The following is a 25,718-nucleotide window of genomic DNA, read 5'->3' as shown; positions in this document are numbered from 1 at the left end:
AAAGAGCTGTGTGTAAACTCAAAAGCTTGTCTCTCTCACCAACAGAAGTTGGTCCAATAAAAGATATTACCTCACCCACCTTGTCTCTCTCATTGAAATATGGAGTCAGAGCCCCAGCTAGTGCAAATCAGCATTAACTTCAATGGAGCGACACCACTTTGTCAGCTGAAAGTAAAATCCTAAGAAGTTACTTAGGACTCGTATTGGGGGTTGCCAGGGAATGAAGAATGAGACGGTAAAGGAATGTTGTTACCAGATAGTTATAAAATCACAGAAAATTTTGATCAAAAACACCTATTAAATCATCCAGTCTACTTCCCTCCCACTGCATGAGTGTCCCAGAAGCTCATTAAAACACATTATCCTTTTCACACCTTTGCTGCAGTTGCTCAAAGAGGATCTGACTTCTGCATCCAATCAAACCCTAGTTAAGTTGAAACAAGGTTATACCATGTGAACAGTACCCTACCGAAGGGGCTGTGAAGTGAGAGAGAAGGGAAGAGAGCGGATATTTCTATATGGAATATAGGGAACTCCACTTCTAGAGCCAGTACATAAATCGACCTTCTTCTCAAATTGGATTAAAGTTCAGAGGAGTCAGTTTCTGCTTGATTTAGCCGTGGTTGGTATTTTTATTAAGATCGCATGCTAGCGAGTAGCTAACTACAGGAGGTTAAAAGGATATTATAAAAACATGTACTGGGTGTCCCCCCAAAAGGTGTTACCTATAAAATGCTCTCCTCCCTCCTCTTACTCCTATGTAGTGTAGATAAGATGTGTTGGTGTTTTTATCACACCTTGCTGTAGGACTGATTCAAGCCTTCAGTTAATGCCTTGGGGAAATGTTATCAGTGTCTGAAGGTTTTCAGCATCTGCTGGAGGAAAAGAGGAGGAATGTAGCAAAGCTTTCTGGTGGTTGAAAGGAAAGTCCTCTGAAGACCTGGGGTTGGGGGTCGACCACATAACATGTGACACCACCTGCCATGGCATAAGGAAGAAAGCAGTGAGAGCTCTAGAACAGCTATTCTGTGATTTTTGCCTCCTGTTGCTAAACACCAATTAGCCTCTGCCTGGAATACTAGAGTTCATTTTCGGAGGAGCTTATGCCTCGCAGGTGTGTAGAAATCTCTAGGTAGGGAACGTTTGGAGATGACTTGCTCAGCATTCTGACTGCCTGCAGTCTAAGCAGGCTTGCTGGTGGGGGTGGGGGGCAAAGTGGGCAATTGCCATGGGGCCCAGGCGATTTAAAAGGGACTGGCCCTTGGCCCTTTTAAATCACCCAGGTAGACCGCAGGGCTCCTAGGTGCACGTGACCATTCCGGGCCCCACGGGCCGGTGCAGTTGGCCAGCACGGTCAGTCCCGGAAGTGACAGATTCGTCACTTCCACCCTGGGCCCCACCCCCCTTTAGGAATTGCTGTCAGTGGGCCTGATTCTAAGCACCAGAGCTAAAAGGTTCAGCAGGTGATTTGCTTTATTTATTTTTTTCTTCTTAGATTTCAAGCAGACAACCTGCAAGTGTTCCTTGGAAAGCAAGATCTGGAGAGGACAGAGCACCAGGAACAAAAATTTGATGTGGAGAAGATAATTCGTCATGGACATTACAAAGAAAGGGATGATATTCCATTCAATGATATTGGTAAGCTCCCACAGTGTTGCAACACGCGTGGCAAAGTCTTTGACGAGGCATTGTTGGATGGACCTTTTCACTGATGAAAACTGAGGTGCGGTTTCTATGGGCTGCACCTCTCTATGAGGGCTGATCCTGCTCTCACTGAAATCAACGGCAAAACTCCTGCTGACTTCAATAGAGCAAGGACAGGTTCTGGATAAGATGAAGCCAGTGTGTGATTATGTACAGTATAGACATTCTAGATTTTCAGGATGGTTACATAAACAAGTAGGTACAGAGTAGAAGAGGGCAGCATCCAGCAACAGGTACAAATAGTAGATTCATAGACTCTAGGACTGGAAGGGACCTCGAGAGGTCATCGAGTCCAGTCCCCTGCCCCTGCCGTTATGGCATTTGCACAGTGCACATGTGTACATTGTAGACTGATAAAGATGAAAGGGGATTAAAATTAATCAAGGTATTCTTTGTTACCCTGTGTACAGCTTTGCTTAAGCTGAAGCCAGTTGATGGCCATTGTGCTCTAGAAACGAAGTACGTAAAAGCTGTGTGTTTGCCCAATGCTCCATTTCCTGATGGAACTGAATGCTACATCTCAGGATGGGGAGTTACTGAAACAGGTAAGATATTTGATGGTTGGCTGATCTCAGTTATATCCATGTTAGCATAGAGTAACTCTCTCTCAGCAGAGTTGCTCTGCAATTCCCTGGATCAGAATCTAGACCCTCGTACTTAAAATTCAGATTAAGCAAAGAAATTTAACCAAAAACTAAGCATGTGTTAACCTGCCTAGGTAAAATAAGTATTGACTTGAACCTTTATCCAGTATCCAAACTTTTCTGGGAAATCTGAAACAATTCCATTAACCTTTTTCTTTGCCACCTGACACAGCACTTCTTGGCTTCATTCAGAGCCAAAAATAGAAGCAACAAGGTACCGTGAATGAGGTGATGCTTTACTTACAGTATTTCCAGACAGGATCAGGTAGTGGAACTCTTGCAAGTTTTCTGCACCCGTTAAGCTTTTGATAAGCAGCATCTGGATTTGTTTGATGGTTCTACAAATCAAACATCCAAATCATTTCAAGTTCAAGCAATTCTACCCAAAACTTTTCTGCAGCCGGTAACTCTGAGTGGGAATTATGCTTAAAAAAAAAAAGATAATGGCAATTTTCTGAAAAATATATTTTCTCATGTTCTGATTGATGTGTTGCTGTAAAGTAACAGAAGGCCAATGTTTCATTCAGGATGCGTTAGGTGTCTTAGTACTTTGCAACTGATAGTCTGATATGACACATAGGGCCAAATTCTGTTGATGTAACTCCCATTGAAGTCAACAATAGCAAATCATGCCCATTTGTTCAGAATGCGCCAATAGAATGTAATGGATCGTTTAAAAAAATCTAAATTGAAGAGTTCTTCTAATTTTTTTTTTATTTAGAAAACCAATTACATTATAAGTGTTCCTATTGGCTCCCTTTCTCTGAAATCTCTGAACAGAACTACTATTAGCATTTCAGGAAATCACTGAGATGGTGAAATGTTTCCTGTAACTCTGGAGTAAGACCAAACTTATAAACCACATAAAGTACCCTTAAGTAGCTTCAGATGTAGTGCTTTGAATTGGCGGCTATCACCTTTCGAGATATGTTATGTCTTTAGAGTCCCATTAATGATCTCCTTAAAATATTGTATGATTTTTACCTTCTTTGTCTTTCTCACTATTTTGTGTGTTGAAAAATATATAGTGGCTTGATTTTCAGAAGTGCTGAGCACCTAGAAATCCGATTGAAGTCAATGGAGGCCGCAGGTGATCAGCACCTTTGAAAATCAGGCCATTGAATGCCACTAGCAAATGTGTAGATGCAATGACCAAATCCTGTAGACCTTCCTCTGCCTCTAGTCAGCAAATCTCCCAATGCCTTCAGAGTTCTGAGTGAAGTTCCCAGGCACAGGCTTTAACTAAATTTGTATAATTTCAGACAGACCCCGCCCCCTCACCCCATCCAAATTACAAACAAACTCATAGATTACAAACATAACATGAAGTGGGGAAAGGGAAGGTGACTTTCCGCATTTTCCTGGCACACATCTTGTAGGTGAAGGATCTCGTCAGCTGTTAGATGCCAGAGTAAAGCTGATCTCCAAGACGCGGTGCAATGCACGGTGTGCATATGATAACAAACTGGATGAAAGCATGCTTTGTGCAGGAAATCTGCAGGCACCAGGAATTGATACTTGTCAGGTCGGTTGCTTTTTCTGTATTTGAACATTAATTTCTCTCTTTAAAAAAAAATCATGTAAATAGTCAGGCTGTGCAGAGTAATGCCTCTGGCAGGATACTACATATGTATCTGTTTCAACACATTAAAACAGCCTTCTTCTTTCTTCAGTGTGATTTGAGAGACATATTCCTAGAATTAATGTCCTCACTATCAGTGACAAAGATGGTTTAGAGGTTCCATTGGAAAAGTTCCAAAGTTCAGATGCTTACCCAGAACTCTTCTTAATGCATATACCTTCTAATCTTTTTTTTTCTCTCTCTCTCTTCTCAAATCTATCAGATTCTTCTTTGTCATGAGCACCAGCCCCCCCAACTTTATCTTCCTCATCAGATCTCATATTCATGGGGGAAGTTAGGATTGATTTACTCTGTTACTCTGGTGTAAATCTGAAGCCACTCCAGAGTTGAACTATTGTAACACAGCAAAACCTGGCTCAATATGCCTTTGGGGTTTTTCCATAAACCTTTAAATGAAAATAACAAAACTAAAGATGGGCCCACCTCCCTTTTACAGATGTTTTGATACACAAGCTGAATCTGCCCGTATAGTTATGAATCAAGATTATGACCCGAATGCCAAGTGAATTCCATTCATGGCTCTGGAAATGTCATGTGAACTTGTGAGATTTCTGCTAGTTTGAGCCAGAACTTCACAAGAACAGTTTGAGTTTTCACTGTCATTTTACCGGAATCCAGAGCGGTGTCCTAAACCTAATCAGGATCTAACCAGAACCTCCTTAGCACATCTGTATAAAAAAAATCATTCAAAATCTCAAAAGCTTGTGCTTGAGAGAGAAATTTTGTTGTTGGGCAACTTTTTGCTTTATTTTAGAATGCAAAGAATGGCTTTTTTTTTCTTCTCTCCTCAGGGAGATTCTGGGGGTCCTCTAACCTGTGTACAAAATGGTTCCTATTATGTCTATGGAATTGTGAGCTGGGGTGAACAGTGTGGTTTAAAAGATAAACCAGGAGTTTATACCCAAGTGACAAGATTCCTCAATTGGATTAAATCAAAAATTAAGCAGGAGTCCAGTTCACGCGAGTAAGCGACACTTTCTGGAAAGGCAAATGGTAAACCTGAGAAATTTAATTTTCTTTATTCCCTCCTCCTCAAACATTATTGATGGCACTGTGACCATGACAACATATCCAAGATGGCGGTGGCTATAGAGAAAATAGCAATAGCTGCAGCTTCAGACCTCATGCATCAACACAATCTCTGGTGAACAGTACCACTGTATGTATGTAATATTTAGCTGAAAACTGAAACTCCCGTAGGTTCTTTTAATGTCTTTTCAGTGACTTAAAGGGCCTGATCCAAAGTCCGCTGACGTCTTTCCTTCCTGAAGGCTCAGATATAAGGAACGAGAGCTGCTCTGCTTTGCCCAAAATCAATTGGACAGTCAATTTCTTATTTTCTTCTGAGATTTTTGTCTTGTAAAACACTTATGCATGTGAACAGCTTTACACGGCTAAGTATTCCCATTGACGTCACTGGTACTATGCACATGCATAAAGTTACTCACGTACATGTGTCTGCAGGCTCAGGGCCCAATTTGTGTATCTCTGTCTGTCAGCAAAAGGATGTAAAATATATATATATATTTTATAGAATATCAGGGTTGGAGGGGACCTCAGGAGGTCATCTAGTCCAACCCCCTGCTCAAAGCAAGACCAATCCCCAGACAGTTCTTTACCCCAGTTCCCTAAATGGCCCCCCTCAAAGGACTGAACTCCCAACGCTGGCTTTAGCAGGCCAATGTGCAAACCACTGAGCTAGCCCTCCCCCCGCTTCTATAATGTAAATCTAAATTATTTCAAAATAATTTTGAAAATGTTAATGATTTTTTTCTGTTTTTTCCCCACTTTTCTTTGTATCTGATGATAGCTGAATTATTTACTAAACCTAGATTATAATGTCTTGTTAGACATAAAACTGGAATTTCATTTTACAGATAGAATTGCATATTTTTGTTCAGTTATTCTGCAGTCTTTGAGGAAAATTTGGAAAATATGAGATTGATGTTAATTCTGAGATGGAAGCATGCCCACCGGTTTATGTGAAGATTTGGTCTACAAAGTGTAACAATGTCTCTCTCATTTGGGTATTTTTGGCTTTTATGGTTGATTATAAACCAGTGGTTCTCAAACTTTTGTACTGGTGACCCCTTTCACATAGCAAGCCTGTGTGTGTGACCCCCCCCCTTATAAATTTAAAACACTTTAACATATTTAACACCATTATAAATGCTGGAAGCTGACAGCTCACGCCCCCCCATGTAATAACCTCATGACCCCCTGAGGGATCCCAACCCCCAGTTTGAGAACCCCCATTTTAAACCTCATGCCATTGGGATGTTTTATAAACAGCCCCATAATCCATCAAAAGCTATTCCCATTGCAATAATTTCTAACCACCCTCTTCACAATTAGTACCTGAGTCTTCTCCTGATCTCTGTCAATCAGGGATAACTCCTCTGAAGTCCCTTAAAGAATATGACCCAATTAATCAATGCTAATTTAGCTTCCACCAGCCCTTGCCTTGTGCATATTCACCCGCCAAGAGATTTAAAGCCTTGTGTCCTTTAATGTCAAGGTGCCAATAAACCAGGAACCAATTCTAAAATATCTAAAGGCATCATTTATGGAAACAAATGCATTTGATTTATTCAATACAAATCAGGGCTTATTCATCTTTAGTACAAAGCTGAGCCTGCCAGTCATCTAGTACTAATTTCATTGACAGCCATAAATAAATACCATACTTTGTATTACATACAATTATAAATCACTTGTCTTAAAGTATCCACACAAAAATATAAAGATCAATATTAAATTGCAGCGTCTGTGTGGTTGTTGTTGTTTTTTTAAAAGAAACTGAAATACACCAAAACAGTTCTTAGATGCCATCTACTGTGCTCCTTAGTCAGGAACGCTACAGGACAAGCTCAAAAAGCTAAATGTTTTCATGTAAGCTGCGGTGCTGCCTCATCTTTCTATTCATTTCTTAAACAGCTGCATTTTCCTGCGCTTAACTTGCAGAATTTCTGAAGCATCAGGGTTGACGCTGACCTGCTGGGATCCTCCTGCCTCTGCCCGTTCCTGCAAAACCAAATCAACTAAGTTGTGGGGAAGAGCCAACATAAAAGGAATGTTTTATTATCCTGTCACAGCTGAATTTAAAAAAATCCATCTGGCACAAAAATGAGCAAAATAAGGATTATTACTGCACTTAGGCCAAACTCCTGCCCTTAGCTATGTGAAAATAGCTAACACAGTTGTGTAGCTGAGGGCAGAATTTTGCTACTGGGTCGCCATTTCTAATTTACACCCTAAATAAGGAGCAAGCAGTCGAGAGCGATGGGGCGGTATCTCTGTGAAGGGCAGATGAGTCCTATGTGTGGGACTCAAGCTGTCTTATTCAAGTAATAGACTTATAATTATTCCCCCTCATCACTTTGCAGATGGGGAGTATACAATGTGTGTCTTATATTTCTCTTGGGCTGGCCTTGTTGAGAAAGATAAACTTTAAAAGAAACAAAAAATGAAAAGGGAATGCTGCTATTTTATTGGAGCATAATATTTAACAGTATCCGGGACACTGCCAGGGTCATATGCTCTTCTGCGATGCAGCGGTGTGAGAGAAGTAACAAATTTGGGGCGAAATCTGAGAATGGGGAGAGAGGAAATGCTGGAGACTCTCCACCCTCCCACTCCATGCATTAGGGGCTTTAATCCCCTGCTCCCACTAGGGCTGCAGCGTGCTGCATGCTCCCCCCACATCCAAGTAGATCTCTAAACAGAAATCATCCTGCAGTTACTGCCATAACACTGCCGCAAGCCCACCCAAAGGGGCTTTCAACATGGCTGTCAGAGGGGATTCAATGGCAGAATTGTTTCTAAAGGCACCTTACTGAAATTAGGGAAAGGGAAGACCAGGGGAGCCATGCAGGGACTCAGAGGCCCCTGCTCTCCATGAGTACCAAGATCCCTGTGGACCAAAAGCAATCCATAGGACAAAACCCTCTGTGAGTTCCACAGGGGAGCCAAATCCTGTCCACCCTATGGAGTTTCCTAGCCCCTCCCTGGAGGCTGACCTTCCTGGAGAGTGACCTGTGCTCTCCTCCCTAGAGGAGATGCCTCTAGATTAGGGTTGAGGCACAGTGGTAGGGTTGTGTGGGGAAAGCATGAACAGACACTGCCCTTGTTCTGTGGTTAAATAACAGGGAGACCGCAGTCTCCAGGGTCTCCATCTGGTCACTTTCACAAGTGCTCAATGGGATGGCTGCTCAGATCCTCTCTAGGGGGCTGTGTTGTGTCAGAGGTTTTGTGAGAAGTGCAGTTTATTCCACTTACCACTCCGTGTTCATATTGACCATAAGTACCCCCAGGTGCCATTCCCTGAGCATATGCCAACTCCGCAGCTCTTCTTGCCATTTCCACTTTATAAGAGCCTGGGGGAGTCCAGCCAATGCCTTTGATCCAGTTCAAGTCAGACTTGTATTTGACCTGGAAAAATGCAATAGACACCACTGGGTATTATCAGGTGTGGCTCTAGTTAGACTACACACATTAAACGTTAGACAGGACACATGCCAGGTCCTACAGGATCGAGACTCAAACAGCTATTTATTCTTAGAAAACGGATGCTCCTCTTTTTTTTACAATAGGATTTTTGTAATAATCAAGACTAGTAAGCAAGGAAGGGTCTACAAGGATCACCAAGAGTAGCTGATAGCACCTGGAGTGAGTGCTGAAGACACAGCTGATAGAGCAAATATACTTACATCACTCTGGAGTTTGTAGGCCTGTTTTGCATGCTTCAGATTCAGCTGCTCAGGATCACAAGTGTACTGGGGCAGGGGCTGTTTGTAGTTTACATTGCTGACTAGCTGCTGGCTCTTCTTAGCATGGATGAATCTGGGCTGATTAATGTGACTCGTGAACTGTGTCCTGTTTTGGGCAAACTCCTTCTTGTATTGGTTGTTGCTCTGGAGTTTTCCCACCCTGATGAAGTGCCTCATTTGGGGATCATCATTCACATTACGGAATCCGATCTGTTGGCCTTTATCTCTCAGGAAGGCCTCTTTGTACCTGAACTGCAGGGCATTGGAGAGGGAAATCTCATTTGTACATTATCATACAACTGCCTTATTAATTGAATTCCCACCCCTCCCATCAATAGCTCTCTCTTCAGCAGGCACAGGATCCCTTCCGTGCACTTAAACCAAGAGGAGTCTAAGCCATGTGTGTCTATATTTTTTTTGTAAAAAAGCCATTATTTATAGTACAACTATGTAACCACAGTAGAATAAACTCTTTGGTAATTGTTAAAGAAACAGGAAAAAATGTATGGCGCCACCACCCCTGCCAGTGTAGGACCATTTCTTGGACAGCTGTCTACTTTTTGCCTTGAGCTGGCTAGTCCGTTTATAAATGACTCAAGCAATGCAGTTTCTGTCACTACAATTTCTTTGCCTATGTGTTCACAGGGTGACCCAATATCTTGTGCGTTCACACTCAGGCTAATAAGTGGCCTAGGTAAGCCCACTATTTTGACCAATCAAAATCTTGTACTCAATTTACAGTACTATATCATCAGAAACCTACCCCACATGACTAGGTCCTTCAAAAATACCCGTCAAGTACTGTATATTATGAAATGGTGTTTATAGTGGAAAACTTCTAACTTAATTCTGCACAAACATCTGGTTTGACTACATAACCCCCTCAACCAAACTGGCCTCCAAGACCCACTTTTTATGTCAGGGTTTAATGGCTTTGTAGGAGTGTATTTTGTAAACTGAACACTTCTTACATCACTGGCAATTTCTCTTGAAGCTTTAGCTGTCTGGAATGGGATGGCATCCAACCTAAAATCATAGCCAGCTGCCCTGGTCTGTTCCCAAGCTATTTTATACATTTTCTGTGTTAAAAAGAAGAGGAGAAAACAGTCAGTTTATTAAATCCATTTTTGTGGCTGCAGTAATAAATGTTTTATTCTAAAGGATTCATTGTCATGATGAATCTGGACAGCAATCTCCAGAGATTTGGGATCAGATTCTATAGCACTTCAGTTTCTTTCCTATTAAACATAATGATGAAATCTCTCATGTCTAAATACAACCATCAGGATTTCTTTTTACATTTTCACATGGATTGGTTTTGATTTTATTGAGTTTCAATTAGCGACTTTGATGCATCAGCCACATCAATATTGCATCGATATTGCCCTTATTCTGTCTTTTGATGCATCCACTTGTAGTGCCTTGGGTTTTGTGTCTTCAGAATTTCACTACCAGCGTTTCAGTAACCAGTCATTTCAAGCTTTTCTAATGTGCTCTGTTTCAGTCCCATGTTACATGTGGTTTCATTAACTCATCTGGAATAACATCTGCCCATAACACATTGGATATGACTTTGAGGCTGTGAAATGCATTCTCAAAGTGAAAGTGCTCTAGCTCTGGTTCTTTTCCAAGTAGTGGTATTTATACAATAGCTTTCAGAGTGGATAGGATGCAGTGTCAAATCCTATGTGCTGGCTACATAAATTGCTGTATCTGATTTTTTTTAAGTCTCAGTGGACACTTCTATTTTTTCCCTTTCTAATTTTATTCACCTGCACCCTCTGAGACCAGGGCCACCCAGAGGGGGGGGCAAGAGGGGCAATTTGGAAGAGGCCCCAGGTCCCGCCGGGGCCCCCACGAGAGTTTTTCGGGGCCCCTGGAGCGGGGTCCTTCACTCGCTCCGGGGGGCCCGGAAAACTCTTGCAGGGCCTGGGCCCCTGGAACTTCTTCCGCTCCCGGTCTTCGCCGGCGGGGGGGTCCCTCCGCTCCGGGGCAGAAGGACCCCCCGCCGGCGAATTACCACCGAAGTGGGACCCACCACCGAAATGCAGCCGGGTCTTCGGAGGTAATTCGGCGGCGGGGGGCCCTTCCGTTCTGGGACCTGCCGCCAAAGTGCTCCGAAGACCTGCGGCGGGGGCCCCCCGCCGCTGAATTACCGCCGAAGACCCGGCTGCACTTCGGCGGCAGGCCCCTGCCGCGGGTCTTCGGGGCACTTCGGCGGTGGGTCCCGGAATGGAAGGGGCCCCCCACCACCAAATTACTGCCTAAGCGGGTGCCCTCCGCTGCCAAAGACCCCAGGCCCCCGGAATCCTCTGGGCGGCCCTGTCTAAGACTGCAGTCTAGTTTTTCTGGTGTATGTTTTACACCTGAGCACGTCACCAATATACATTTCAAGTTCTAAAATACATTAACCTATTTCTTATGTTTTGCAAGTGAAGGTGGTGTTTGTGCAAGTCAGCAGAGTGAGCCAGCGGACGTTCTGAACAGTTACAGGATGGGAGACGGCAGTGAAAGGCCCACTAATGTGCCCTAGTCCTGGTTCAGTCTCCAGACCCAATCTGCCCCTTGCTTCCAACCAGGAAGTGGAAACTGGGACTGTTGTTTTTCACGTGCGGACACCTACGATTGGACTGAGGCCACTCTGTAGCCTTCAGATGGCATGCAACTTTTGGTCATTATTTGGGTGGGCTTTATAAAACTACCTGCTGCAATGTGCTGAAATGTAAATCCGATGATCCTTAGTCTCTCCCCAACAATGACATTTGCCCAGATTCTCAACTTGTACCCACAATTCCCCTTTACATTTAGTAACTGCGGGTGCAGGCTGTTTGCTACATCACAGTCATTTCCTGTCTGGCTTTTTTTTTTTATGTAATCTCTCAAAGCTTTTGCGTTGCCACTGTGAGTCTTAATATTACATGGGTCCTTTGATCTGGAACCCCATGAGTCATTTTCTTTATCACAGTGTGCAGAGTTTTGTCCTCATCCTCACACATTACATCCATTTGATTCGTAGTTATCTCCACAGCTTTAAAATATCAATGGCTTTTTGTGCACTGTAAGGTCATTCTCTCTCAACAGCCTTCCATGTGCAGCACATGATCCAATTCTGTAAATACCACAATTTGATGTTTAATGAAAGGCTACAAAGATCTCCATATCCCCACCGCTCCTCTGGTAATTCTAGTTCAAATACGTTGGTATCTTGAGAAGAAACATTACATGCAGATCTGACAATTATGAGATTTGTCAAGACTTGGCAAAACTGCTTTAGCTGCATGAGCAGCAGATCTTCTTTACTCTTTTCCTCAGATGATATGAGTGAGAAGGTTTGTAAACCAACAAATTTTCCTCCCCGTATTAGAGAGGATAACAAGAAATGTATTTTTTAGGCCTCACTTGTACCTCCATAACTGGCCTTTCAGCCAGATTAAGGCTCAAATTATACAATAAAACCTTACATGTATCTTATACACAGAAGGAACCCAAAGCACATTGTGAACTAATTTAGATCCAAGGATCTCACTGCCCATCACTGAAATGTAGCCCCCAAGAGGCCAGCTGTTTAATTTGCCCAATAAACACAACTGGATTGAAAGATAGAAATTCCTGATAGCTTTCCACTCTACCAAATAGAATTGTTTCTCAGAGGAAAAGAGTTCTATTTCTCTGGTCAATAAAACTATACCGCCTTCCAATCCCGTCTGGACTCAGGTATGTCTCTATTGTCCTTCTGTATCTAGAGGAAAACTTCCTAAAGCCTGTTTTCCTTAATGAAGCAGTCCAGTTTATTATGAAGTCTACCGCCTGAAATGAAACGATCTGTCACTTACATCACTGATATGAAGTGCATTCAGGCGGGCTCTGACAAAATCTGGGTGGTCCGGAGGTAGGGTGTATCTGTGCATTGCATCAGAGTCTCCAGATCTGTACAGCCTCTGTGAAATCAAAAAGTATTCAGCATGACGACTCTAGTGCTGGCAGCAGTGTTGAGGAAAACCAACTGATGCACTACAATATAACAAAAAGTTTAAGGTCCATTACAAAAAAAAGAAACATACATCACTGCACTGGATGTAGCTATGCTTAGCATGTATCAGGTCTGGAGAGTCAACCACTGTGGTGAACTTCATACTCCCTGGTTTCTGACGATACTTTGCCTGCAAGTGAAAAAAAACAAGAGGCTTCTATTAAATAGTGATCAATGAGAATTTTGCATATGTGACAACAGGAACAAAATGGAAAAAAAAACCACTATCCTCAAATCATGGTGTTAAAAACAAAGTGTTTTTCCTTTAGTGCCAACCCTTATTTTAATGCTGGCAAATGTCGTCCCATTGTGCCACTGCAGCGTGCACAAATAAAAGTTTCTTTTCTTTTTGCAAACAGGATTTTGCTCTAACAAATTCACTTCTTATATACAGATCTCAAACTCCAGTAATAAATTATGCTGATTAGGCTAAATCACCCTTCTGTCGATGTTATGCACAATAGCACAACAGCATGCAATTTTAAAAACTGTAGCTCATCTGCTTAGCATTTCATACAGGCATTTACTGCATTTATTTGTTTACATATTTTGTTTTTAGACAAGCATGTCCACTGGAATAGAAAATATGCTGCGAGTGTCACAAGTGGACGCTCATCTCCCATACTGCTCTTTGGTAACTCACGCTTTGTATAAACAGGCTCCCACATCAAAAGGAAATGATAAGCTACATTCGTAAGTGTCATGTAACAAGGAGCCTTGATGGTAAACAATTCCTACAGAGGTGCCAGCCCATGAAAAATTTATCAGTACCTCACTGATGAGCTCTCCAGCCTTCTTTACATTTTCTATCTGTGGAGATCTTAGAGCCAGCCAACCAACCCCTTTCATGAAGTTCAGGTCTGCTTTATAGAGAGACTGTTAAAAATGAAAATGGTTAGTTTTTCTCAGTTTTGCATCCTCAGCTATTACGTTTTTTAAAAAGACTGACCAATGCATATTAAACTTTTTGACTTTTTCATTCTCCATGGATATATCATGTCATAAAACCAAACTGATTGCATTTGTTCATTCCACCAGGAATTAAATAATGAACCATATGCAAGTCACGAGAGGACGCCTCACAAGTGAATTAGCATGATTCAAAGCAGAAATAACCTGTTTGTATGAATGTAAAAGATCCCTTTTTAAAATAATTATCTGAAGTAGGTTCAACTCAGCAATACTAATTATTTTATCCAGTGCATGTTTTCTAATTAGCCTGACTTTGTAAGAGGACAGCAGTTCTCTGCACTATATGGCTCAGAGCCCCAGCTACAAAGAGAATGGGCTAACAAAATGAATAGGGCCAATTGTTAAAGCAAGTGGAAGATGAACAATAAACCTTGAGGTTCTCCTCCAGACTCTGCAAGTGACCCATTGTGTGACTTTGACCAAATCATTGAACAGTTCCATGCCTCCAGCTCTCCATATTTTAACTGGAGAGAACAGCAATTACTTATTTCAAAGGGGGCTGCAAAGCTATCAAACGTCTCTTGGCTCCTCAGGTGACAGGTGCTGTATAAGTGCAGAACTTTTATTCTTACTGGGAGGTAGATGGGATCTGATAAGATCCTAGATTATTTGGGTGACGTCCCTCGTCAAATCATCTTGATTATTTTTCTGGCTTACTCGTAACGTTTCAAAACACATGGAGCCAAATCCCAAGGTCCTTATCAACTCTTTACTCAGTCCCTACCAGAGAACCTCTTATGAACTCCAGTGGTAAAGACTGAAGGGTTTAGACCATGGAAATGTTACTTTCGTGTAATGTAATGCACAGATTATCATAGTTCCTCTATATCAGGGCTGTGTGTGCCATTTGGTCCCTGATGTGATTTCAGGCCACAAGAGGGGATTTGATGGAAAGGTAGCAAAGGACTGGTGTAAGGCAGGCAGCCTGCAACAGCCCCGCAAATGCCATTCCAATGGCAGGAAAGCATCAGAGCACAAGGGTACTCCAGCCAGACTCTCAAAACCATTGTACACCTCTGCACCACTACAGAATTCCTCTACACCTCAAGAACTGAAAGGGACGTATTCCCCAACTGACCATCCAGCCCCTCACCAGACAGGATCCATTCCCCACCTAACCAAACATAGCAAGAGGCTGCGGGACAACCCAGTCCCCATCACCACTGCAGATGTGAGGACCAGCTGTCAGATACAGGGAGCTGCCAACAGGAGTCTCTGTGATATGCTGAGGGGGTTGGCAAGCATGGGGAGTCACAGGGTCAGGGCTGGAAGGACTGATGGATTTGGGAAGGGGAGCACATGGAACTGAGTGAGGTTTTTTGGGGGGTAGAAGTGGGAGGCTTATGGAATTGATGGACAGGTTGAGCAGAAACCAAAGAGTATTTTATGCAAGAAATATGATATGTTGCTGACTGCAGGGGAACATTTTGAGGGACTTGGTGAAACTTTCAGCAATACAATCCTGACCCAAAAGAAGTTGGCAATGCCTGTTTTTTCCCCAATGTATTCTCTAGTGGTTAATATCTGTGTGTAAACTCTGTGCTACTGTCAAAGCAGAGAGGAAAGAAATCTAAGGCTCCCCCCTCAACACAAAACTAAGCCCCCTGCTAATGGCTCTCTTTTTACACTGGGATCCTCCAGTTTCCACTGGCAAATCTTTTGCTTTCTTTGCACTCTAACAAAGAACAAAGACAATTGGATACATTTATAACATAGAGAGGCAAATCCAACAGGGATCCTTCAAACGGATCGTTGGCTTTCATCTGAAGAGATGAAGTGCATAAGACTCTTTCAAGGTGCCTTTTGTTGCAAAGAAGAGTACGGTTGGGATGTTACATTGTAGGTACAGTAAGTAAGAAAGCAAGATGCAAGCTCTCCAGAGCTTTGATTGCTGTTCAGACACTCTCATAAATGGACTCTCTACTAATATTTCTTCATCCAGATCAATTGAATCTAACAAATATCCTATCATTTGACCTCAATAAAATCTGGAGTCCAGCAAACGATCAGTTCCCTAAAGATGTATTAAGAATTAGATCAACATCAAAGCTACATTCTTACACTGTATCATTCAACCTCGCTTTTCCCATGCAACAAAAAGGCAGCCAAAGGAGCTTTATGATGTGTAGTTAATTATCAATTAAAGAAAACCTTTGTGGCCAAACTGTCAAAACGTGGCTATTTGCATGCAGGCAACTTTATATATGCAGTCACCTGTGCACACAATTTTTGAGTACTTTCAGTGGCATATGTGAACAATAGTACATGCAAGTGCAAATGGAGCACAGGTTTGGCCTGTGTAGAGTTTATCATTTACATAACATAATGGTGTGCAAAATCTGCATGAAACAAGCCATTTGCACGTGTAAATTTGTACATAAGTAATTGGAAGCTGAACTGACTCCTGTTTGAAAATGTGGCCATTGATATTACGGTCTCCATTTGCAAAAGAGCCTCCAAAACTGACACTTGCAAATTAATCTCTGAATATAAAACCTCCTTCCCAGTGCACATTTGTGCCTGCAGAAGACGTGGATTTAGTTGTGCATGTGATCAAACATTTTGTAGATGCACATGCAGGAGTTTGCAGGCGCATTTTCAGAGTGTTTGGCATCAACTTGTGGTTTGTGTCAGTGGTAAGTTTTGCTGTTTCTAAACCTGTTTGCAATTAACAAGAGGGTTCTGTCTTTACCTCACTCTGTAGCATGTGGGCTCTCTTTGCCCACTGCATCTTCAAGTCTTCAGGGAGTGCTGTATACACATGGAATCTTTTCCTATAATCTTGCTCGCTCACTAAGGCCTGGGCCTTCCTAGCATGGACTAGATTCACCATGTCCATGGGCAGATGGTACTGAGACCAGATCTCCTGGGACCCTTTCTTATACCCCTGTTCGCTTTGCAACTTCCCAGCATGGAAGCAGTGTAGCAACCTGGTGTCATCCACAATGCTTCTGGCACCGATGTGCTTTCCTCTTTCCATCACAAAGTTGTGCTTGTATTGACACTGAAAATAAAAGGATAAGGTGCTTAACAAGCATGCTTAACTTCAGATTGTGCATTGTTATTTTAACTCCCATGAAATTCCCTTTTTAGATACCAATTGTAAGAGGCCAAAAGAGAATGCAAAATCTTCCCAAAAGAGAAATATTGTGCACACTGTATCCAGTTTTTTGCGACCTGGACCATAAACTGATTTGAGAGAGAAGCGTAGGGTACAGGTCTAAGCATAGGAATAAGCACCAGGAATGAGTGAATTCTCATTGTAGCTCTGACTATGATTCCCTCTGTGACTGTGCATTTATCCTCTCTGTGAAATGGCAAGGATTATTATTGTTGTTGTTACTACTTATATAGCATAAACAGTGTGCAGGGAACTTTAAAGAGAAGGTCCAGTCCTGGCCTGAAGAGGTTATAATGTAGTCTAAATGGAATAATAATACTTATCTACCATGCAGGGGAATTGAGGGGATTAAATTACAGTAGCTAATGTTTATAAAGTGCTTTGAAGATGAAGGGGCAAATTCAGACCTGCTGTAAGTGGACGTAATTCTATTACGGAATTGCAGATCTGAGGCTGCAGCCACAAGCACTATATAATCGCTAAGTATAGCTACTACATGAAATGTATATACATGTTTAAAGCATTCAGATTTTATTCCCCTGGACATAATAAAATACGTAGCTCAATGCTATGCAAAATCAAATATTTTTATTTCATTTTAATTATAGGTGACTCTTATAGTTTACGAAATCCCTCGTGGGAAAGGAAAGGACTTAACTACCTACAGATAAAATAGCACCATGTCCTAATGTGTTCTGAAAATGATAATCCAAACCAGAGAAAATTCTAAAGAGGAGGGACATATGTATTCCTTGCCTGGGAAGTTATTGAGATATACATTTGCAGGAGTCCAATTTTCAGTGCCCAACTTGAGATGTCTATGACCTAATTTCTGGAGGATCTGAACTCACAGCTTCTTGTGATTTCAGTATGAGTTGTAAGTGCTCTGCATTTCTGAAAATCAGGCCCAAGATGGGTGTTCAAAAACAGGCAGACACCCATAATTAGTGGATACGTTGAAAGTTTGGGGCTGAAGATTTAGATAGATTAGAGAGGGGAAGAATTTCCCTACCTTGCACCATACTTAAAATCACTGGATGTTTCCCAGATCTTTGACTGGGTTTGGTTTCTGATTAGCTGTGACTCTTTTAAAAAAAAAAATCACACAAAGAATCTCATTCATAAGTAATATAGTCTGTCTCACACTCGTCTCACATGGTTATAGGGTTGCTTTAATTCAGTAAAATCTGCCTTAGACATTGTTTTACATGAAGTTAACAGAAATTAGGCAAGATGGAAGGTTGAATCATTCAACTCACATCACTGGCAATTTCTCTGGAGGCCTTGGCAGTCTGGAAAGGGATCGCTTCCATTGTCAGCTTGTAGCCTTGAGCACACAGATTATGCCAAGACTCTCTGTACTTTGCCTAAAGTGGGAAAGGCACATGTAGATTTCTCTGTTTCATTTTTAAATGCATGAAAGAATGAACAAAGAAACCCTCTTACATTTGTTGTACAGTTAGTGAGTCAATTTCTTACTACCAAAGGTTTTTTTATTATCTATAGAAGATCTTATTATCTCAAACACACACGTGTAGCTTATTCTTTATGTAGATTTATTTTACTCACATATGTATACGTGCTAATGGCCACAGGTGTACATGCATTCAAATCAGAGAAAACAAATGGAATAGATCCAATAGGTCATCTAGTCCTAAACCCCTGCCAGTACAAATATGCGTAAGGAAAAAAAACAAAACACTTACATCACTGAGATTAGCTGCATTTATTCTTGCCCGCGAAAACTCAGGTAGACCTAGGGTTAGTGTGCAGTGATGCAGAATGTCTTCTCCAGCTGCTTTATACAGGCGCTAGGAAAGAGATTTGAGAATATAATTGCCACTCATTTTCTATAATGTTTAAATAATATAACAACAGTGCACGGCCTTAAATATTTTGCTAGAACAAAAGTACAAAAGAAATATACCAAAGCTTACTGCACCTATATAGGTTTGTTGGCGGGGTTTGTTGTTTTAGAAAGAGGTTTGGGTTGGGTTTATTTTTTTTATTTTTTTTGAGGGGAGGAATTGTTCCAAATATCAAGGAAAATATTTCAGAACTGTTAGTTCTATCAGAAATACCAGGAGCAGATATTAGGTAAGAGGGTCTCAAGGAGGGGTGAACTTTGGGGTGGTTGGATTTTTCCTGAAAGTGGCATGTTTGACAGGTCACGGTGAATTTTTCAAAAATGAGAAAGAGGTTCTTGTTCTCAGATAGCATTAGGTGGGCTCTAATGTTGCTTATTCAGTACTATGCAAATGAACTGCCTCAAAAATGTACTAGAATCTACCTTCTTTGCATTTTGTTTGCTTTCAAGTAGAAAAACCTGATTACAGGACTTCATCTCAAATGGAGGCTATCTATGAAGTTTTAAAGGAGAGATCTGATTGACAAAATGATACTAAATGTTTGTCCGGAAATAATAAAATATGATCTAACTGTGCCAAAGCACAAATCAATGATGCCTTCTTTCCTTTTGATGTATTATGTTTCTCAGAATGAGGTTCTCTCCCTCCCACTCCTCCTTCCCCAGCTCATTGCATTTTAAAAAGCACATTTTCTGATCCACGTTACAAGAGCCTACCTCATTAGCAATCATGTTGCTGAATTTTGCATGAAGGAGGCCAGGAGAGTCTGTCACCGATGTGTACTTGAAGGAATGTGGCTGCTGACGATATTTACTCTGAGTTCACACACAAAGAAAAATGAACAGAAGCACTAAATTGTCTTGTCAGATAAGGGACCTGTCTCCCTAATACTAGTGCTTTGGTTTTACTTCTTGTGCTTAAAATGGTGCTTTGTAAAGAATGTTCATCTATTAACCATTAGGCCAGTTTATCAATTGCTCCCATTAATCTGGTGCATTCATGTCTCATTAGTGACAATGAAGAACAGATAGGGAATACTGTATGGTTTAAATCAGTGTGCTGCCAAACTTGATGTAGAAATTTTATTATTTTACCTCTTCATGTCACTGGTCCTGACTATTGAAATCAGAGTTTCCTTGTCAAAGGCTCAATCCCTAGTTGCTGCAGTTGAACTTTCCACTTTCAAGCCCTTGGAAAAGTTGAGGTTTCACTTACTTTGAGGAGGTAAGTGAGAATTATGAACAAAAACCAGAGCTCATCACAAGGATCAAAGCACCTGATCTATTCATCAGAGTAGGGCTAGAGATGTGCAAACTCATTTTGCCTAGTTCCAAACCTATTTGAACATGGTCACTGGATTCAGCTTTTGCTTTGGAGAAACTAGCAAGGTGAACAGCAGGGAGAGAGTGGAGAAGGAAAAATCAAATTGGAAAATAGGGTGGAAAACAGAATTCTGAGTAGGCAGAATGCAAAACACAGAGAAACTCTGAAAAAAGGAGCAGAGTGGCGGCAGGGAACAATTCAATGTTCAGGTCACTCCAATGTGCCAGCCTAGCTTTTGGGTAATAGAGGGCACAGGTTTCCTCTTAGCTGGAAATATACTTTTTTATATAAAATAATGCATCTTAAAAACACTAACCACATGCATTCAGAACACAGGAGGAAAAGATTGTGAAAATAGTTAACGAGGTCTGCAAAACCTCAAACTCCATCAGGTTCACCCATCTGAAATCAGAACATTAATGGTGTGATCAAATAAAGGGGGAGGGAGTCTACCATTAAACCAATGAGTCACTTTGCCAACCCAGTTTAATAGACACACATCTGGCAAATTCTTGTTTGTAGTGGAGAAATCAAACCCCTCTATTGTTACCTCGCTGATGAGTTCAGAAGCTTTCTTCTTTCCTTCAATCTCTAGGGCCCCTGGAGTAATACAGCCAACTCCTTTCATAAAGTTCATGTCAGACCTGTACAAATTCTATGGGGAATCCAGGAAAAGTAATTTACAAGTTTGTATTTAAGATGCCCCCTCAGCACCCAGGCAGACACAATCTTACATTTTACAGCATCTCTGAGTTAGAAGCCTAGGCTATTACAAGACAGCTCAAATTATCATAAAGGTGTAAAACTGATCGATAGGGGCATACAGAGGCATCTTTCTAAGGCACAACACTGCCTGTGGTGGTGTAGTCCCTAGATTTGTAAAGAATTGTGTAGTTCAAGATTACATAGTGGGCCAAATTCGTCCTTATTAGAACTCCACCGATCGTGTAGATTTAGTCTTAAGCTACAGTTTAAAGGTCTCTTTTGAATCAGATTTTTTAAAATTGTATGCAGCCTTCTTCTGGATATATGCACCAATTACATTCAGATTCATAGCAGGTCAAAGGCCACAGGGCAAACAGTTTACACAATCAAGAGGGCCTTTAGAAGGCCATCTCACTCATTGGAGAATTCCTTCTATTGTAACTCTTTACTGCCCAAGTCCCAGACAGATACATGTCTCATTCATCAATGTAATCAAGGGAGAACAGTCCCTGTTTACTCCACAATTGCTGCTCAGATATATGTATCTGTGGATGTAATGGTCTGGAATATAACTATCATGTGTCAGATCCAAAAGGATAATCACTGGGATGACTTTCATTTACCTCACTCTGGAGTTTATAAGCTTTCTTAGCACACTGCAATCTCACATCATCCGTCACAGAGGTGTACTGGTGAAGTAGGTTTCTGTATTCCTGATCGCTGACTAATGACTGGGCTTGCCGGGCATGCACTAAGTTTACCATATCCAGTGGCAGATGGAACTGGGTCTTCATATGCTCAAAACCTTTTTTGTATTTTACCTGTTATAAAAATAAATGGATCACTTTATAGACAGAGGTATGGCTTAAAATTCAAGCTCTGATTAAAGGGATAGTTTCCACATTCCTCCAATTTCCTATACAAATCTTTGTCTTATTTTAATAAATAAAGATATTTCATGATAATAAACCTATAGAGCAATATCTGAACCTTTTTAGAGAAAACCAGAATTAGCATGCAAAATAGTTTTAAAATTCTAACATACTTGGGTAACCTTTTATAAATTTTTTAAATTATTTTCACAGGAGTCTTTGCACTACTTAGTTCTGGCCAGAAAAAGATGATGAAATAGTAGAAAAATTCAGAGAAATCTTATTCTCATGAAATTTCAAATGACTTACGCTGACTCAGGAGGTTCAGATAAACATTCAGAGTTTTTGGTGCTAATGAAAATGATTTAATAAACTTGATGGGTGGTGCAGATGGTTCTTTATTATTTTATTAAAATCTGCTCCAAACTGACCTTTTTTTAAGGTTTTCAGATCACTAGAACTAATATCCATTGTTGGGCTTACAACAAAAAATATGATGTTCTCACCTTGATATAACAAAGCATTCCAGTATAAACCCAATCCAACAGTTGTTGGAGTTCATGGAAACATTCCTATTTACTTCAATGAGTGCTGGCTGCACTGAGTGCCCCTCATGAATAAAACTTTTAAGCATGTGACTAGCCCTATTGACTTCAATAAGACTACTCATGTCTTAAACTCATACGCTTTGCTGGATCAGGGTCATAGGATCTGATTCTGAGTGGCACTGGGTAGCCACAATTCCCATAAGAAGTCAATGAAAGTTGTGGTGCTCGGCACCTTTCAAGACCAGGACAATATACTGAATGTATGACAAAAGAAGCAACCTGAAATTCCATATGTGCAGTCAACACATAGGCTCATAGAGGACAGTAAGTAGAAAATACTCAATGTAAAAGTTAGATGTCCAAATTATATAGTTTAAATCCTTACATGAAAACTGTTAATTCTTCTTAACCATTTATAATTGTCCCTTGGTGATATATATACACACAGAACAACACACTGTATATCTGGAAACAGTTGCATGGAGTAAGAGGCCTGTAGAGATAATACAGTGTAGGGCTATTTTACACTCAGATTAATAATAATGTATTTAATGTAAAAGAATAATGCAATTAATGTAAAGTATTTAGCCAGTGTAATGGAAGACTTGAGTCTTATGTAATATGCCAAAGAACCTATCCACAGCAAGGTCTGTTTTCCATGGTCATTAGAAAATTGTTTCTACATGTTCATTCCCAGGTCCTTGTACTTACATCACTTTGTAGCAAAGCTGCATGCACTGAGTGAGCAATGTTAAGATCATTTTCCAAGCCCTGTGAGCCAACCATCTGTCCTTTCATTTTCTCAAATGCCTCCTTATATTTGTACTGAAGTGGAAAAAATAACAGAAGTTTGATAAGGGCCAAGTAACAAGAGAGGTGAGTTTTTGACCAAAATTGAGTCTTGCTTTTTTTTTGGGGGGGGGGGGGGGGGACAGTAATTGAGCGAATGAACAAGAACTGTTGAAGCAGTCAAGAAGTCTATTCCTCTTTTCGACACAAGTCATAGATGGTGTAAAGAATTCTCTAACGAAGCAGTTGTAAATCTTTGGACTATAAATTTTAGTTACACCTACTAAGATGTATTATGTTTTGCCAAGTGTTAAGAGAGATGAACACTGAAAAAAATCTTAAGTGAATGTTGAGAGAGCCTCGTCAGTACACATCTTTCAGTATCTAGACTTATTTAGAAGAATATACAAATGCATATATTTAGAAAGCAACATGGATCCCATCACATGCTATCATATGATGGATATGACATTCTTTCCTAATGCATTTCTCTGTATATGAGTACACTGGCATAGTCTTTTATATACATAAAGCCTGCTATGCCTATTTTTTCAGTAAAAATTCAGTTTCAGAGGACTATGTGTTTTAAGAAATTAAAGTTTGATTCTGAAATCTCTCTTACCTATAGATTTCTGCTTCAAATGTAGTTTAGGTTGATAATGACTGAAAGCTGTCAACAGCCCTTATGGCTGTTCAGTGTGTATCTGAAATGAGTTGGTCATCTCAGAACTCCATATTTAAAAGCCCTCAGCCACCAATGACACCTCATTGGGTCTTTAGTCTCAGAAGGGAGGCCAAGAGTTGAATGGAGCATGGGGCGGATCCCTTTAAGCATGTAGGATGGAAATACTGTTTCCATGAACACTGACACACCATAACAGAAACAGTCTGGAGTAGCTGGTATTTTATATTGGACAAAATTTAGCAGTAATTTCACTTACATCACTTATGATTTCACTTGAAGCCTTTGCTGCCTGGAAGGGAATGGCATCCAGTTTCAGTTTATATCCACCATCTCTTATCTTACTCCAGGATTCTTTGTAGTGAGTCTGTTTGGAAATATTGAACAGCATTTAAATTCATTTACTACACAGCAGGTTGACATTGCACCTTTGTTGTTATAATAGAAGCATCATTGTGTTTGCTTCATTTTATTCAAATAGATGGGGCTGGTATAAATAAAGCTATCAATACAAGACAGATGTACAACAGAACACAAGTCTCAGTAATGGGGCTGTAACTCACTTTCTCGATTGTTCATTTCTAATTTGTCTACTGGTCTGACTTATGGATTTATAGATTCCAAGGCCATAAAGGACTACTGTGATCATTTAGTCTGCTCTCATATATAACACAGGACAGCGAATTTCCCCAAAGTAATTCCTACAGCATGTATTTTATAGAAATATCCAATCACGTTTGATTTCTTAGTTTACCAAGAGGCTAATCAGGCCATAGAATGATCATATATGAGGGACAGGAAGTACATAGAGTACTGTAAAATTGGCAAGATACTCTAGGGATCTTTTTCACTCTTCCTCTGAAACATTAAAGGCCAGATTCTGATATCCTCACCTCACTGATATTCAAAGCATTTAATTTAGCCTGAAGGATTTCAGGAAGATCTGCTGTTTGTGTATAATGATGCTTTATGTTCTCTCCATGCTCCTTGTACAGCCTCTGAAATGCAGAAGAATTTCAAATAGAACACACTACACATCTGATCACAGGTTTAGATAAAAACAATAAGGTCTGAGTTTATGAAAGGCAAAGAATACAGAAAAGCAACAGCAGTATTAATAAATGCAGGCAGTTGTATTCATCGAGAGGTCTTGAAAAGAGCAGGGGCCTGATACTTCTCTCAAGCAGGGTAAACTGGGAGTAACTCAACTGAAGTCACGTGGGTATAAAATCAATGTAAGACCCTAGATTTATGAATATTAAAAAACTGTTATCAATTTCATATGTGACTAAAGAGATAGCTAATTATTAACAGGCTATTCATTAAGGACTTGCAACTATGAAGGGCCTGATTCTGAGAGTGGCTGAGACACCTACAATTCCCATTGAAATCACTGGGAGTTGTGGATCCATTGGCACACCTCTTTCAAATGATTGTCAACCCTGAATAAATACACACAGAGACAGTCATCTAACCATCTCCTGTTTTATAGAACAAAATGGGACAATTACGGACTATTGAAAGTTTGGGTAGTCAATCCTGTAGGATAACACTGCAGTTGTTACTACATGTGCTACCAATACACATTCTAAATAACAAACCGATACTTGGCATACAATAAATGTTTTAGAATATCTAAACCTTTTGTGTGCAGATACACCTTCTGAAAGATTTTTCCACTTTACCTCTCAGTTTCCCCTTGCATTTAGCTTTACAATGTACCTACTGGGAGGACTAGTACAGTTGTCCAACATTTTGACTGCTTTTTATCATTTCATAAATGCGAGATCCTCTCATGGACCATCTTCTTTTTCAATGTGCTTGCCTTCCCTATAGCTTTTCTGTCTGTTCTAGTGTTTAGAGAGTCCACAGCTTGAGACCCATTAGACTGTGTCCCTATGTGTCTCAAATACTCTACTCTGCCCGCTGTTCACTGATAGAGGGGCCCAATTCTGTAGGTGCTCCCGAGTGGAAAGCCAGTGACTGCTCCAAACATGGAGTAACTGTAACATTGGGCAGACACTGAGCGCTAACTCATATTTACCCTGT

The 25,718-nt window shown here is 40.7% G+C and overlaps 2 protein-coding genes across 7 annotated transcripts in view; one reads left to right on the top strand and one right to left on the bottom strand.

Moving 5' to 3' along the window:
• The window catches only part of HABP2 (hyaluronan binding protein 2), a 46,382-nt gene extending 33,921 nt beyond the window's left edge, over positions 1-12,461 (top strand). For 2 of the 6 annotated variants that reach the window (XM_045025754.1, XM_045025748.1), the window contains exons 10-13: positions 1,496-1,638; positions 2,115-2,249; positions 3,728-3,873; positions 4,782-6,753. In XM_045025754.1, the coding sequence (XP_044881689.1) occupies positions 1,496-1,638; positions 2,115-2,249; positions 3,728-3,873; positions 4,782-4,958 (601 nt within the window). In that variant the 3' untranslated portion in view covers positions 4,959-6,753. Of the gene's footprint in view, positions 1-1,495; positions 1,639-2,114; positions 2,250-3,727; positions 3,874-4,781; positions 6,754-6,927; positions 10,063-11,197 lie in introns of those variants that run through there. The other 4 variants (XM_045025752.1, XM_045025749.1, XM_045025753.1 and 1 more) reach the window with 4 other exon arrangements.
• LOC123375112 (nebulin related anchoring protein) overlaps positions 6,335-25,718 on the bottom strand; it is a 62,375-nt gene continuing 42,991 nt past the window's right edge. Inside the window, exons 27-42 of the mRNA XM_045025755.1 lie at positions 24,563-24,667; positions 23,929-24,036; positions 22,910-23,023; positions 21,402-21,599; positions 20,624-20,728; positions 19,467-19,565; positions 18,589-18,693; positions 18,142-18,249; positions 16,454-16,765; positions 13,561-13,665; positions 12,821-12,919; positions 12,593-12,697; positions 9,731-9,838; positions 8,700-9,011; positions 8,269-8,421; positions 6,335-7,014 (exon numbers count right to left, since the gene is read on the bottom strand). Of these exons, the coding sequence (XP_044881690.1) occupies positions 6,913-7,014; positions 8,269-8,421; positions 8,700-9,011; positions 9,731-9,838; positions 12,593-12,697; positions 12,821-12,919; positions 13,561-13,665; positions 16,454-16,765; positions 18,142-18,249; positions 18,589-18,693; positions 19,467-19,565; positions 20,624-20,728; positions 21,402-21,599; positions 22,910-23,023; positions 23,929-24,036; positions 24,563-24,667 (2,238 nt within the window). The 3' untranslated portion in view covers positions 6,335-6,912. The remainder of the gene's footprint in view (positions 7,015-8,268; positions 8,422-8,699; positions 9,012-9,730; positions 9,839-12,592; positions 12,698-12,820; positions 12,920-13,560; positions 13,666-16,453; positions 16,766-18,141; positions 18,250-18,588; positions 18,694-19,466; positions 19,566-20,623; positions 20,729-21,401; positions 21,600-22,909; positions 23,024-23,928; positions 24,037-24,562; positions 24,668-25,718) is intronic.

This window comes from Mauremys mutica, chromosome 7 (assembly GCF_020497125.1).
Source record: "Mauremys mutica isolate MM-2020 ecotype Southern chromosome 7, ASM2049712v1, whole genome shotgun sequence".
Classification (NCBI taxonomy): Eukaryota; Metazoa; Chordata; order Testudines; family Geoemydidae; genus Mauremys; species Mauremys mutica.
This window is presented reverse-complemented; position numbering and strand designations above follow the sequence as displayed.